This window comes from Leucopleurus acutus (genome assembly GCF_964270905.1).
Source record: "Leucopleurus acutus genome assembly, chromosome: 5".
NCBI classification, from domain to species: Eukaryota; Metazoa; Chordata; class Mammalia; order Artiodactyla; family Delphinidae; genus Leucopleurus; species Leucopleurus acutus.
The window spans coordinates 132556771-132572132 of record NC_139147.1 but is presented as its reverse complement, the minus strand read 5'-3'; the positions used below and the strand labels follow the sequence as shown (position 1 = coordinate 132572132).

The following is a 15362-nucleotide window of genomic DNA, read 5'->3' as shown; positions in this document are numbered from 1 at the left end:
AGAAGAGAAATAACAACTGATACCACAGAAATTTTAAAAATCATAAGAAAATACTCTGAACAGTTATATGCCAACAAATTGGACAATCTAGAATGAATGGACAAGTTTCAAGAAACATACAGCCCACCAAAATTGAGTCAAGAAGAAAAAGATCATTTGAATAGACCTATCACTAGAAGTAAAATAGAAACTGTAATAATAATAATAATAAAACTCCCTGCAAGGGAGTTCACTGGTGGCCTAGTAGTTAGGATTCTGAATCTTCACTACTATGACCCAGGTTCAGTCCCTGGTCAGGGAACTGAGAACCCATCCCACAAGTAATGTGGCACTGCTGACAAAAAAACGAAACAAAACCCAACTCCCTGCAAAAAAAGTCCAGGACTGGATGGCTTCACTGGGGAATTCTACCAAACATACAAAGAACTTATACCTATCCTTCCCAAACTATTGCAAAAGATTGAAGAGGAAGGAAACACTCCCAAAGTCACTCTATGAAGCCACTATCACCCTGATATCAAATACAGACAAAGACATTACAAAAAAGAGAACATTACAGGCCAATATATTTGATGGATATAAATGCAAAATCCTCAGTAAAATATTAGTAAACCAAATCCAACAATACATAAAAAGGATCATACACCACATCATGATCAAGTTGAATTCATTCCAGGATTGCAAGAATGGCTCAACAGATGCAAATCAATCAATGTGATACACCACATCAACAAAAGAAAAGACAGAAACCACATGATCATCTCAATAGATGCAGAAAAAGCATTTGATAAAATTCAACATCCATTCATGATAAAATCTCTTCACCAAACTGGGCATAGAGAGAACATATCTCAACATAATAAAGGCTATTTATGACAAACCCACAGCCAACATTATACTCAATGGTAAAAAGCTAAAAGCCCTCCCACCAAATTCTGGGACAAGCAAGGATGCCCACTCTCACCACTTCTATTCAATGTAATACTGGGTATCCTAGTCACAGCAATCAGACAAGAAAAAGAAAAGTTATCTAAATCAGAAGGGAAGAGGTAAAATTGTCATTATATGCAGGTGACATGATCCTCTATATAGAAAACCCTAAAGACTCCACACAAAAACTATTAGAACTAATAAATGAATTCAGCAAGGTAGCAGGATACAAGATTAATATACAGAAATCTGTTACATTTCTTTACATTAACAATGAAAAGTCAGAAATAGAAATTTTAAAAAATTCCCATTTAAAATGGTGTCAAAAAATAACTAGGAATAAACATAACCAAGGAGCTGAAAGAACGATACACTGAAAACTATAAAGTGTTGATAAAGGAAATTGAAAATGATGCAAAGAAATGGAAATATATCCCATGCTCTTGGACTGGAAGAATTAATATCGTTAAAAGTTATCTGCAAATTTAATGCAATCCCTATCAAATTACCCATGACATTTTCCACAAAACTAGAATAAATAATCCTAAAATATATATGGAACCAGAAAAGACCCAGAATTATCAAAGCAATCCTGAGGAAAAAGAACAAAGCTGGAGGCATAACCCTCCCAATTGTAGTATTGTCTGGAGAACAGTATGGAGGTTCCTTAAAAAACTAAAAAGAGCTACTGTATGATCCAGCAATCCCACTCCTAGGCATATATCCAGAAAAGACAAAAACTCTAACTTGAAACAATGTATGCACCCCAATTTTCATAGCAGCACTATTTACAATAGCTAAGACATGGAAACAACCCAAATGCCCATCAACAGATGATTGGTTTAAGAAGATGTGGTGTATATATACAATGGAATCTTAACCCAGCCATAAAAAAGAATGAAATATTGCCATTTGCAGCAACATGGATGGACCTAGAGAATATCATACTAATTGAAGTATGTCAGAGAAAGATAAATATTATATGATATCACTTATATGTGGAATCGAAAATATGATACAAATGAATCTATATACAAAACAGAAATAAACTCATAGACATAGAAAACAAACTTATGATTACCAAAGGGAAAAGGAGGGGGTATAAATTAGGGATCTGGGATTAACAAACTGCTGTATATAAAATAGATAAGCAACAAGAATTTACTGTATAACAAAGGGAACAATATTTAGTATCTTGTAATAACCTATAATGGAAAATAATCTGAAAAAATATATATATAATGTATAAATGAATCACTTTGCTGCACATCTGAAACTAACGCAATACTGTAAATCAACTATACTTAAATAAAAAAAGAAAAATGAGCAAGGGAAATTACCAATTTCATGAAGTCCTGCCACAAATGGCTAATAAGAGGGATTCCACCTCATTAACTATTAAATAAATAAAAATTAAAACAATAATGTCACTATTTGTGAAACAGGCAAAGATTTACAAGACTGAGAATATACAGTGTTAGTAAAAGTGTGAGGAAAAAACAGGATTTTAAAAATACATTGTTAGTAACATGGCATAACAGTTCTGAAGAAATATTATATTTTATATATATATATATATATTTTTTTTTTTTTTTTTTTGCGGTACACGGGCCTCTCACTGTTGTGGCCTCTCCCGTTGTGGAGCACAGGCTCTGGACTTGCAGGCTCAGTGGCCATGGCTCGTGGGCCTAGCCGCTCCATGGCATGTGGGATTTTCCCGGACCAGGACATGAACCCGTGTCCCCTGCATTGGCAGGCGGACTCTCAACCACTGCACCACCAAGGATGCCCTATATAGTATTTTTAAAGAATTAATATTTTTATTTAACAATTTAAAAATTATGTGCAAAGTAATATTCTAGATGTTTAGGATACAGTGGCTTAAAAATGTAAGTCACAGAATGTAACATTCTAGAACAGAAGTTAGAAAATAAATTTTAAAACACAAATAAAAATAAAATATGAATATAAAACACAATGGAGTTCTGCTACTGATGATGCAGGCTTGGTAGTACCCAGTGTTCACTAGACTAGACATATATATATATATCATATACCCCAAAAGACTTAAGATACTGGAATTATCTGACATAGTCTATAAAATAATGATGCTTCCTATGTGTAAATAACCTTGAACATATTTGCAGGAAATAAGAAACTATAGAGGGGTGGGATAGGGAGGGTGGGAAGGAGGGAGATGCAAGAAAGAAGAGATATGGGAACATATGTATATGTACAACTGATTCACTTTGTTATAGAGCAGAAACTAACACACCATTGTAAAGCAATTATACTCCAAAAAAGATGTAAAAAAAATAATAATAAAAAAAGAAACTATAAACACCATATAGCCTTTTGGTAAAGGAACCAAATAGAACTTATAAAAATGAAAACTACAATACACTGAGATTAAGAACTCAATGAATGAGTTTGCACCTAAAGCAATTAGAGAAAGAAGAAGAAAAAGACCCCAAAGTTAGCAGAAGGAGAGAAATCATTAAGATCAGATCAGAAATCAATGAAAAAGAAATGAAGGAAATGATAGCAAAGATCAATAAAACTAAAAGCTGGTTCTTTGAGAAGATAAACAAAATTGACAAACCATTAGCCAGACTCATCAAGAAAAAAAAGGGAGAAGACTCAAATCAATAGAATTAGAAATGAAAAAGGAGAAGTAACAACTGACACTGCAGAAATACAAAAGATCATGAGAGATTACTACAAACAACTCTATGCCAATAAAATGGACAGCCTGGAAGAAATGGACAAATTCTTGGAAATGCACAACCTGCCAAGACTGAACCAGGAAGAAATAAAAAATAAGAAGAGACCAATCACAAGCACTGAAATTGAAACTGTGATTTAAAATCTTCCAACAAACAAAAGACCAGGACCACATGGCTTCACAGGCGAATTCTATCAAACATTTAGAGAAGAGCTAACACCTGTCCTCAAACTCTTCCAAAATATAACAGAGGGAGGAACACTCCCAAACTCATTCTACGAGGCCACCATCACCCTGATACCAAAAGCAGACAAAGATATCACAAAGAAAGAAAACTACAGGCCAATATCACTGAAGAAAATAGATGCAAAACTCCTCAACAAAATACTAGCAAACAGAATCCAACAGCACATTAAAAGGATCATACACCATGATCAAGTTGGGTTTATTCCAGGAATGCAAGGATTCTTCAATATATGCAAATCAATCAACGTGATACACCATATTAAAAAACTGAAGGAGAAAAACCATATGATCATCTCAAAAGATGCAGAGAAAGCTTTTGACAAAATTCAACACCCATTTATGATAAAAACCTGCAGAAAGTAGTCATAGAGGGTTATTTCCTCAAAATAATAAAGGCCATATATGACAAACCTACAGCCAACATCATCTTCAATGGTGAAAAACTGAAAACATTTCCACTAAGATCAGGAGCAAGAGAAGGTTGTCCACTGTCCGCACTCTTATTCAACATAGTTTTGGAAGTTTTAGCCACAGCAATCAGAGAAGAAAAAGAAATAAAAGGAATCCAAATTGGTAAAGAAATAGTAAAGCTGTCACTGTTTGCAGATGACATGATACTATAAATAGAGAATCCTAAAGATGCTACCAGAAAACTACGAGAACTAATCAATGAATATGGTAAAGTAGCAGGATACAAAATTAATGCACAGAAATCTCTGGCATACCTATACACTAATGATGAAGAATCTGAAAGTGAAATTAAGAAAACACTCCCATTTACCATTGCAATAAACAGAATAAAATATCTAGGAATAAATGTAACTAAGGAGACAAAAGACCTGTATGCAGAAAATTATAAGACAATGATGAAAGAAATTAAAGATGATACAAAGAGATGGAGAGTATACCATGTTCTTTGATTGGAAGAATCAACATTGTGAAAATGACTCTACTACCCAAAGCAATCTACAGATTCAATGCAATCCCTATCAAACTACCACTGGCAGTTTTCACAGAAGTAGAACAAAAAATTTCACAATTTGTATGGAAACAAAAAAGACCCTGAATAGCCAAAGCAATCTTGAGAATGAAAAATGGAGCTGGAGGAATCAGGCTCCCTGACTTCAGACTATACTACCAAGCTACAGTAATCAAGGCAATATTGTACTGGCACAAAAAGAAAAATATAGATCAATGGAATAAGATAGAAAGCCCAGAGATAAACCCATGCACACATGGTAACCTTATCTTTGATAAAGGAGGCAGGAATATACAGTGGAGAAAGGACAGCCTCTTCAATAAATGGTGCTGGGAAAACTGGACAGGTACATGTAAAAGTATGAGATTAGAACAATCCCTAACACCATACACAAAAATAAGATCAAAATGGATTAAAGACCCAAATGTAAGGCCAGAAACTATCAAATTCTTAGAGGAAAACGTAGGCAGAACACTCTATAACATAAATCACAGCAAGATCCTTTTTGACCCACCTCCTAGAGAAATGGAAATAAAAATTAAAAAATGGGACCTAATGAAACTTAAAATCTTTTACATAGCAAGGGAAAACATAAAGAAGACCAAAAGACAACCCTCAGAATGGGAGAAAATATTTGCAAATGAAGCAACTGACAAAGGATTAATCTCCAAAATTTACAAGTAACATATGCAGCTCAATAACAAAAAACAAACAACCCAGTCCAAAAATGGGCAGAAGACCTAAATAGACATTTCTCCAAAGAAGATATACAGATTGCCAACAAACACATGAAAGAATGCTCAACATCATTAATCATTAGAGAAATGCAACTCAAAACTACAATGAGATATCCTCTCACACTGGTCAGAATGGCCATCATCAAAAAATCTAGAAACAATAAATGCTGGAGAGGGTGTGGAGAAAACGGAACACTCTTGCTCTGCTTGTGGGAATGTAAATTGATACAGCCACTATGGCAAACAGTATGGAGGTTCCTTAAAAAACTACAAATAGAACTACCATACGACCCAGCAATCCCACTACTGGGCATATACCCTGAGAAAACCATAATTCAAAAAGAGTCATGTACCAAAATGTTTATTGAAGCTCTATTTACAATAGCCAGGATATGGAAGCAACATAAGTGTCCATCATCGGATGAATGGATAAAGAAGATGTGGCACATATATACAATGGAATATTACTCAGCCATAAAAATAAAAATTGAGTTATTTGTAGTGAGGTTGATGGACCTAGAGTCTGTCATACAGAGTGAAGTAAGTCAGCAAGAGAAAAAGAAATAGCATGTGCCAACACATACATATGGAATCTAAGGAAAAAAAGTGTCATGAAGCACCTAGCGATAAGACGGGAATAAAGACACAGACCTACCAGAGAATGGACTTGCGGATATGGGGAGGGGGAAGGGTAAGCTGTGGTAAAGTGAGAGAGTGACATGGACATATATACACTTCCAAACATAAAATAGATAGCTGGTGGGAAGCAGCTGTATGGCACAGGGAGATCAGCTCAGTGCTTTGTGACTGCCTGGAGGGGTGGGAGGGAGGGAGACGCAAGAGGGAAGAGATATGGGAATATATGTATATGTATAACTGATTCACTTTGTTATAAAGCAGAAACTAACACACCTTTGTAAAGCAATTATACTCCAATAAAGGTGTTAAATAAATAGTAGATTAGACACAGCTAAAGCAGAAATTAAAGAATGGAAAGAGAAGTTGGAGACCTTATAACATGGAGAGACAAAACATGGAAATTACGGAAGAAAGGGTGAAAGTCATGGAGTATAGAGTGAGATCTCAAATCATTTACTTGGAGTTTCAGAAAGAAATGTAAACAAAGATAATAGGTGAGAATTTTCCAGAATTCATGATAGAAATTATTCAATAGATTCAAGAGATCCACCAATGCCAAGTAGGAAAACAAAAAGAAATCTACAGCTTGATACATTATATTAAAATCTCAGACAACCAAAGGTTCAGATATTCAGAGTCCAGAGGGATATAAAAAGGAAATATCTTCAAGGGATGACAGTTAACTAACTGCTGATTTAATAGCAATAAAGGAAAGCATAAGTCATTGGCATCTTCAGTGTACTGAAAGAAAATAACTTCCAACTTACAATTCCATACAGAGTAAATCAGGAAATGAAAACTCAAATCCACTCTGAGATACCACTACATACTACTCAGATGGACAAAAATTTAAAGTTTGACAATACCAAGTGTTCTCAAGGATGTGAAACTGCAAGGACAAATAACACTTCCATTACTGGAGTGTCAATTGGTGCTTCTTCTTTGAAAAATAGCTCTGCATCATCTAATAAAGATGAAAATGTGCACACTGTATGGCTCGGCAATTTCATTCCTGGGGCTCTTACTTGGAAATCTATATGCATTTGTACACTGGGACATTCACAAGAATGCTGTAATAGCCCCAAATTAGAAACAATGCAAATGTTTATTAATAGTATAACAAATAAAATTGTAGTATATTGTGTACAATAGGATCCTATACAACAATAAAAGTAAACGGACTTTAAATGTTTGGAACAACACACATAAATCTTGTAAACATAAAAGGAGCAAAACCCAAGAGAATCCCTGAACTATAATTCTTTTTTCATAACCATCAAAACCAGACACATCAGACTATATCATTTAAGAATTATGTAAAGTTTAGAAACTAAAGGAAATCAAGGAAGTGTTTACCATAAAAGTAAAAATATTTGGTTATTTCTAAGGTAAAGAACAGTGTCATAACCAGGAAGGGATATGGAATATATGAATGTGAGTGGTATTTCGGGGGCAATGATTAATTCTAAATTTCTTGAGCTAGATAGTATTTTTTTTGTCATCTAATTAAAACATTTATTTAAAAATTCAGTGTAGAAGTAGACACAATTCTTTCTTTTTTTTAAACATCTTTATTGGAGTACAATTGCTTTACAATGTTGTGTTAGTTTCTCCTGTATAACAAAGTGAATCAGCTGTATGTATACATATATCCCTATATTGCCTCCCTCTTGCATCTCCCTCCCACCCTACCTATACCACCCCCCTAGGTGGTCACAAAGCATGGAGCTGATGCTATGTGGCTGCTTCCCACTAGCTATCTATTTTACATTTGGTAGTGTATATAGGTCAATGCCACTCTCTTACTTTGTGCCAGCTTACCCTTCCCCCTCCCTGTTTCCTGAAGTCCATACTCTATGTCTGCGTCTTTATTCCTGTCCTGCCCCTAGTTTCTTGAGAACGTTTTCTTCTTTTTTTTTTTTAGATTCCATATATATGTGTTAGAATACGGTATTTGTTTTTCTCTTTCTGACTTACTTCACTCTGTATGACAGACCACCTCACTACAAATAACTCAATTTTGTTTCTTTTTATGGCTGAGTAATATTCCACTGTATATATGTGCCACATCTTCTTTATCCATTCATCTGTAGATGGACGCTTAGGTTGCTTCCATGTCTTGGCTATTGTAAGTAGTTCGGGAATGAAAACTGTGGTACATGACTCTTTTTGAATTATGGTTTTCTCAGGGTATATGCCCAGTAGCGGGATTCCTGGGTTGTATGGTAGTTCTATGTTTAGTTTTTTAAGAAACCTCCATACTGTTCTCCATAGTGGCTGGCTCAATTTACATTCCCACCAACAGTGCAGGAGGGTTCCCTTTTCTCCACGCCCTCTCCAGCATTTACTGTTTGTAGAGTTTTTGATGATGGACATTCATACTGGTGTGAGGTGATACCTCATTGTAGTTTTGATTTGCATTTCTCTAATGATTAGTGATGTAGACCATCCTTTCATGTGTTTGTTGGCAATCTGTATATCTTCTTTGGAGAAATGTCTATTTAGGTGTTCTGCCTATTTTTGGATTGGGTTGTTTGTTTTTTTTGATATTGAGCTACATGAGCTGCTTGTAAATTTTGGAGACTAATCCTTTGTCAGTTTCTTCGTTTGCAATATTATCTCCCATTCTGAGTGTTGTCCTTTCATCCTGTTTATGCTTTCCTTTGCTGTGCAAAGGCTTTTAAGTTTCATTAGGTCCCATTTGATTATTTTTATTTCCATTTCTCTAGGAGGTGGGTCGAAAAGGATCTTGCTGTGATTTATGTTATAGAGTGTTCTGCCTATGTTTTCCTCTAAGAGTTTTATAGTGTCTGTCTTCACATTTAGGTCTTTAATCCATTTTGAGTTTATTTTTGTGTATGGTGTTAGGCAGTGTCCTAATTTCATTCTTTTACAGGTAGCTGTCCAGTTTTCCCAGCATCAATTGTTGAATAGGCTGTCTTCTCTCCATTGTATATTCTTGCCTCCTTTAGCTAAGATAAGGTGACCATATGTGCATGGGTTGATCTCTGGGCTTTCTAACCTGTTCCATTGGTCTATATTTCTGTTCTTGTGCCAGTATCATACTGTCTTGATTACCATAGCTGTGTAATATAGGCTGAAGTCAGGGAGCCTGTTCCTTCAGCTCCATTTTTCTTTCTCAAAATTGCATTGGCTATTTGTGGTCTTTTGTGTTTCCATACAAATTGTGCAATTTTTTGTTCTAATTCTGTGAAAAATGCCAAAAGTAGTTTGATAGGGATTGCATTGAATCTGTAGATTGCTTTGGATAGTATAGTAATTTTCACAATATTGATTCTTCCAATCCAAGAACGTGGTATACCTCTCCATGTGTATGTATCATCTTTAATTTCTTTCATCAGTGTCTTATAGTTTTCTGCATACAGATCTTTTGTCTCCTTAGGTAGGTTTATACCTAGGCATTTTATTCTTTTTATTGCAATGGTAAATGGGAGTGTTTCCTTAATTTCACTTTCAGATTTTTCATCATTAGGGTTTAGGAATGCAAGAGATGTCTGTGCATTAATTTTGTATCCTGCTACTTTACCAAATTCATTGATTAGCTCTGTAATTTTATGGTAGCATATTAGGATTCTCTATGTATAGTACCATGTCATCTGCAAAGAGTGACAGCTTTACTTCTTCTTTTCCAATTTGGATTCCATTTATTTATTTTTCTTCTCTGATTGCTGTGGCTAAAACTTCCAAAACAATGTTGAATAATAGTGGTGACAGTGGGCAACCTTGTCTTGTTCCTGATCTTAGTGGAAACGGTTTCAGTTTTTCACCATTGAGGACGGTGTTGGCTTTGGGTTTGTCATATATGGCCTTTATTATGTCTAGCTAAGGTCCCTCTATGCCTACTTTCTGAAGGATTGTTGTCATAAATGGGTGTTGAATTGTGTCAAAAGCTTTTTCTGCATCTATTGAGATGATCATATGGTTTTTATTCTTCAGTTTGTTAATATGGTGTATCAGATTGATTGATTTGCATATATTGAAGAATCCTTGCATTCCTGGGATAAACCCCACTTGGTCATGGTGAACGATCCTTTTAATGTGCTTTTGGATTCTGTTTTCTAGTATTTTGTTGAGGATTTTTGCATCTATGTTCATCAGTGATATTGGCCTGTAGTTTTCTTTCTTTGTGATTTCTTTGTCTGCTTTTGGCATCAGGGTCATGATGGTGGCCTCATAGAATGAGTTTGGGAGTGTTCCTCCCTCTGCTATATTTTGGAAGAGTTTCAGAAGGACAGGTGTTAGCTCTTCTCTAAATGTTTGATAGAATTCGCCTGTGAAGCCATGTGGTCCTGGGCTTTTTTTTGTTGGAAGATTTTTTGGGTTTTTTTTTGCAGTACATGGGCCTCTCACTGTCGTGGCCTCTCCCGTTGCGGAGCAACAGGCTCCGGACGCGCAGGCTCAGTGGCCGTGGCTCATGGGCGCAGCCGCTCCGCAGCATGTGGGATCTTCCCGGACTGGGGCACGAACCCGTGTCCCCTGTATCGGCAGGTGGACTCTCAACCACTGCGCCACCAGGGAAGCCCTGTTGGAAGATTTTTAATCACAGTTTCAATTTCAGTGCTTATAATTGGTCTGTTCATATTTTCTATTTCTTCCTGGTTGAGTCTTGGCAGGTTGTGCTTTTCCAAGAATTTGTCCATTTCTTCCAGGTTGTCCATTTTATTGGCATAGAGTTTCTTGTAGTAATCTCTAATGATCCTTTGTATTTCCGCAGTGTCAGTTGTTACCTCTCCTTTTTCATTCCTAATTCTACTGATTTGAGTCTTCTCCCTTTTCATCTTGATAAGTTTGGCTAATGGTTTATCAACTTTGTTATCTTCTCAATGAATCAGCTTTTAGTTTTATTGATCTTTGCTATTATTTCCTTCATTTCTTTTTCGTTTATTTCTGATCTGATCTCTATGATTTCTTTCCTTCTGCTATCTTTGGGATATTTTTTCTTCTTCTTTCTCTAATTGCTTTAGATGTAAGTTTAGTTTGTTTATTTGAGTTGTTTCTTGTTTCTTAAGGTAGCATTGTGTTGCTATAAACTTCCCTCTTAGAAGTGATTTTACTGCATCCCATAGGTTTTGGGTTGTCATGTTTTCATTGTCATTTGCTTCTAGGTATTTTTTGATTTCCTCTTTGATTTCTTCAGTGATCTCTTGGTTATTAAGTAGTGTATTGTTTAACCTCCATGTGTTTGTATTTTTTACAGATTTTTTCCTGTAATTGATATCTAGTCTCATAGCGTTGTGGTCAGAAAAGATACTTGATACGATTTCAATTTTCTAAATTTACCTAGGCTAGATTTGTAACCCAAGGTATGATCTATCCTAGAGAATGTTCCATGAGCACTTGAAAAGAAAGTGTATTCTGCTGATTTTGGATGGAATGTCCTATAAATATCAATTAAGTCCATCTTGTTTAATGTATCATTTAAAGCTTGTGTTTTCTTAATTATTTTCATTTTGGATGATCTGTCCATTGGTGAAAGTGGGGTGTTAGAGTCCCCTACTATGTATGTGTTACTGTCGATTTCCCCTTTTATGGCTGTTAGTATTTGCCTTATGAATTGAGGTGCTCCTATGTTGGCTCCATAAATATTTATAATTGTTTTATCTTCTTGGATTGATCCCTTGATCATTATGTAGTGCCCTTCTTTGTCTCTTGTATAGTCTTTATTTAAAGTCTATTTTGTCTGATATGAGAATTGCCACTCCAGCTTTGTTTGGATTTCCATTTACAAGGAATATCTTTTTCCATCCCCTCATTTTCAGTGTGTATGTGTCCCTAGGTCTGAAGTGGGTCTCCTATAGACAGCATATATACAGGGCTTGTTTTTGTATCCATTCAGCCAGTCTGTGTTTTGGTTGGAGCATTTAATCCATTTACATTTAAGGTAATTATCGATATGTATGTTCCTATTACCATTTCTTAATTGGTCTGTGTTTGTTATTGTAGGTCTTTTCCTTCTCTTGTGTTTCCTGCCTAGAGAAGTTCCTTTACTATTTGTTTTAAACTGGTTTGGTGGTGCTGAGTTCTCTTAGATTTTGCTTGTCTGTAAGGGTTTTAATTTCTCCGGTGAATCTGAATGAGATCCTTACTGGGTAGAGTAATCTTGGTTGTAGGTTTTTCCGTCTCTTCACTTTAAATATGTCCTGCCACTCCCATCTGGCTTACAGAGTTTCTGCGGTAAGATCATCTGTTAATCTTAATGGGATTCCCTTGTATGTTATTTGTTGCTTTTCCCTTGCTGCTTTTCATTTTTTTTGTATTTAATTTTTGATAGTTTGTTTAATATGTGGCCTGGCATGTTTCTCCTTGGATTTATCCTGTGTGGGATTTTCTGTGCTTCCTTGACTTGATTAACTATTTCCTTTCCCATATTAGGGAAGTTTTCAACTATAATCTCTTCAAGTATTTTCTCAGTCCCTTTCTTTTTCTCTTCTTCTTCTGGGACCCCTATAATTCAAATGTTGTTGTGTTTAATGTTGTCCCAGAGGTCTCTGAGACTGTCCTCAGTTCTTTTCATTCTTTTTTCTTTATTCTGCTCTGCAGTAGTTATTTCCACTATTTTATCTTCCAGGTCACTTATCCATTCTTCTGCCTCAGTTATTTTGCTACTGATCTCTTCTAGACAATTTTTAATTTCATTTATTGTGTTGATCATCATTGTTTGTTTCATCTTTAGTTCTTCTACATCCTTGTTAAACATTTCTTGTATTTTCTCCATTCTATTTCCATGATTTTGGATCATCTTTACTATCATCACTCTGAATTCTTTTTCAGGTAGAGTGCCTATTTCCTCTTCAATTGTTTGGTCTGGTGGGTTTTTACCTTAGTCCTTCATCTGCTGTGTGTTTCTCTGTCTTTTCATTTTGCTTAACTTACTATGTTTGGGGTCTCATTTTTGCAGGCTACTGATTTGTAGTTCCCATTGGTTTTGATGTCTCCCCCAAGTGGTTAAGGTTGGTTCAGTGGGTTGTGTAGTCTTCCTGATAGAGGGGACTGGTGCCTGTGTTCTGGCGGATGAGACTGGATCTTGTCTTTCTGGTGGGCTGGATTGCATCTGGTGGTGTGTTTTGGGGTGTCTGTGACCTTATTATGATTTTAGGCAGCCTCTCTGCTAATGGGTGGAGTTGTGTTCCTGTCTTGTTGGTTGTTTGGCATGGGGTATCCAGCACTGGAGCTTGCTGGTCATTGAGTGGAGCTGAGTCTTAGCATTGAGATTGAGATCTCTGGGAGAGATCTCGCAGATTGATGTAGACACCATTCTTGAGTTAGTTCTCTTCTCCCAGCCACAGCGCTCTCCTGGCCCTGGTCCAGGCATCATGAGCTTTAGCTCTGAGGACTACCTGTGCGCTGCCTCCTCCTATTGCAAGGTGTTCAGAGACAGCTTGCACCTGTACTTGGGCCTCTCTGGGGCCTCCGGCGTGAGTACCTTCCACTCGCAGTCACTGTCCTGCTGCAATGTGGCCTCCTCAGCTGCATGCTTCTCGGCCTCCTAGCTCTGCCTGGGCCTGGCCTACTGCTCGTCCCCAGCATTCGATGTGCTGGACCTGAGTCAGGCGGTGGTGCACATGTAAGAGTACAGGTTCTTCCACACTAACTAGAAGGAGCAACTGCAGGGCCTCAACAACCTCTCTGCCGTGGAGCAGCTGGAAATGCAGAACTGTGCACTCAAGGTCAAGCTGGCTGCGCTGTGGCAGCGCCAAGCCCAGCAGTCATGCCTCCGTCTAGATAGTAGTTTTATAAGTATTTGCTTTATGTTTATTCCTTATATTGCTTTCTTATTGTTTTGTTTGGGAGGAAGCATTTTATAGAGACTTGAATGAAATGAGAGAGCAAACCATCCACATGTCTGGGAGGATTCTCTCTTACAGGAATGCTCTTGACCCAGCATTTTCATGTGTAATAGTTTATCCTCTAGAAATACCCCTACAAGTTTGCAAAATTATATGTTCATTGCAACATTGTTTGGAACATGCAAGTAATTTTGGATTGAGGGCTTATCTTCAGTGGGGATTTTTCTCCAAGAAAACGCTAAACGTCAGATTGTAGAAATGTCCCTTCAGAGTTGTTTCTTTTTTTTCTGGCAGGTATCTTGTATATTTGCTCCACACCAATTTAGTGTTAATGTCTTAGGAAATCCTACAGCACATGAGGAGTGTGAATTTACATTCTCATAAGTCTACTTGTTGCCCCCAAAGCCCTGCAAAACTCTCTTGCATTTCCCCAAGCTGCTCAGTGAGAGCCAGAGTGTCTGGGAATCCACATCCCGCTCCCACCCCCCAGTTCCCTGGAGGCAGCATTTTTAAAGTGGCTACTGTGTGCAAGCGTATAAACACTCCAGTGCCCCCCGCCAGTTGTCTCAGTTGTCTCTTGAGATCTATGGGATTGAGCCAAGGTCACCTTTCGTGGAACTCTGCTCTGTCCTGCCCCTTTGTGTGGCCTCCTGCTCCTCCCTTTCCCCCTCTCCACCCCTGCCAGTTTCTCCTGGGAACCTTTCTAACAAAAATCTTTGATGAAAACTGGCATCTGTTTCTGAGGAATCCAACCTAAGAATTGGATTGACTGGTCCCCAAGTGAGCATTTAGGTGTTCAGATGTCCCTCAGTATTGGAAGTAGCCTGGAATCCTACTCTCTGGGACTTTTGCAGCCTGAGTGGGAGATCTGAGTTCTCTTTGCCAACTTTATTCACCCTCTCTGTCAGATCCAAATTGGAAAAGAATACTCGTATTAGATCCTGTGATGGTTAATTCTATGTACCAGTTTGGCTAAGCTGTGGTGCACAGATGTTTGGTATAACACCTGTCTAGATGTTGGCTGCGACAGTATTTTTCACATGTGATCAATGTTAAATCATCAGTAGACTTTGAATAAAAGCAGATCACCCTCAATAATGTGGGCAAGCCTCATCCAGCCAGTCTAAGGACTTAAGAGGAAAGAATGAGGCCTCCCGAGGAGGAAGGAATTCTATCTCCAGACAGCCTTTAGACTCAAGACTGCAATATTAACTCTTGCCTGGGTCTCCAACCTGCTGACCTGCCCTGCAGATTTTGGATTTGCCAGACCCTAGAATTGCAAGAGCCAATTACTTAAA

General features: G+C 37.2%; 1 protein-coding gene across 1 annotated transcript in view; it reads left to right on the top strand.

The window, feature by feature from the left end:
• Positions 1-13845, top strand: part of NEK11 (NIMA related kinase 11) — a gene marked incomplete at its 3' end in the record, with an annotated part of 145020 nt that extends 131175 nt beyond the window's left edge. The window contains 2 exon segments of the mRNA XM_082839292.1: positions 13558-13692; positions 13768-13845. Of these exon segments, the coding sequence (XP_082695418.1) occupies positions 13558-13692; positions 13768-13845 (213 nt within the window).
• Between the last annotated feature and the right edge of the window lie 1517 nt (positions 13846-15362).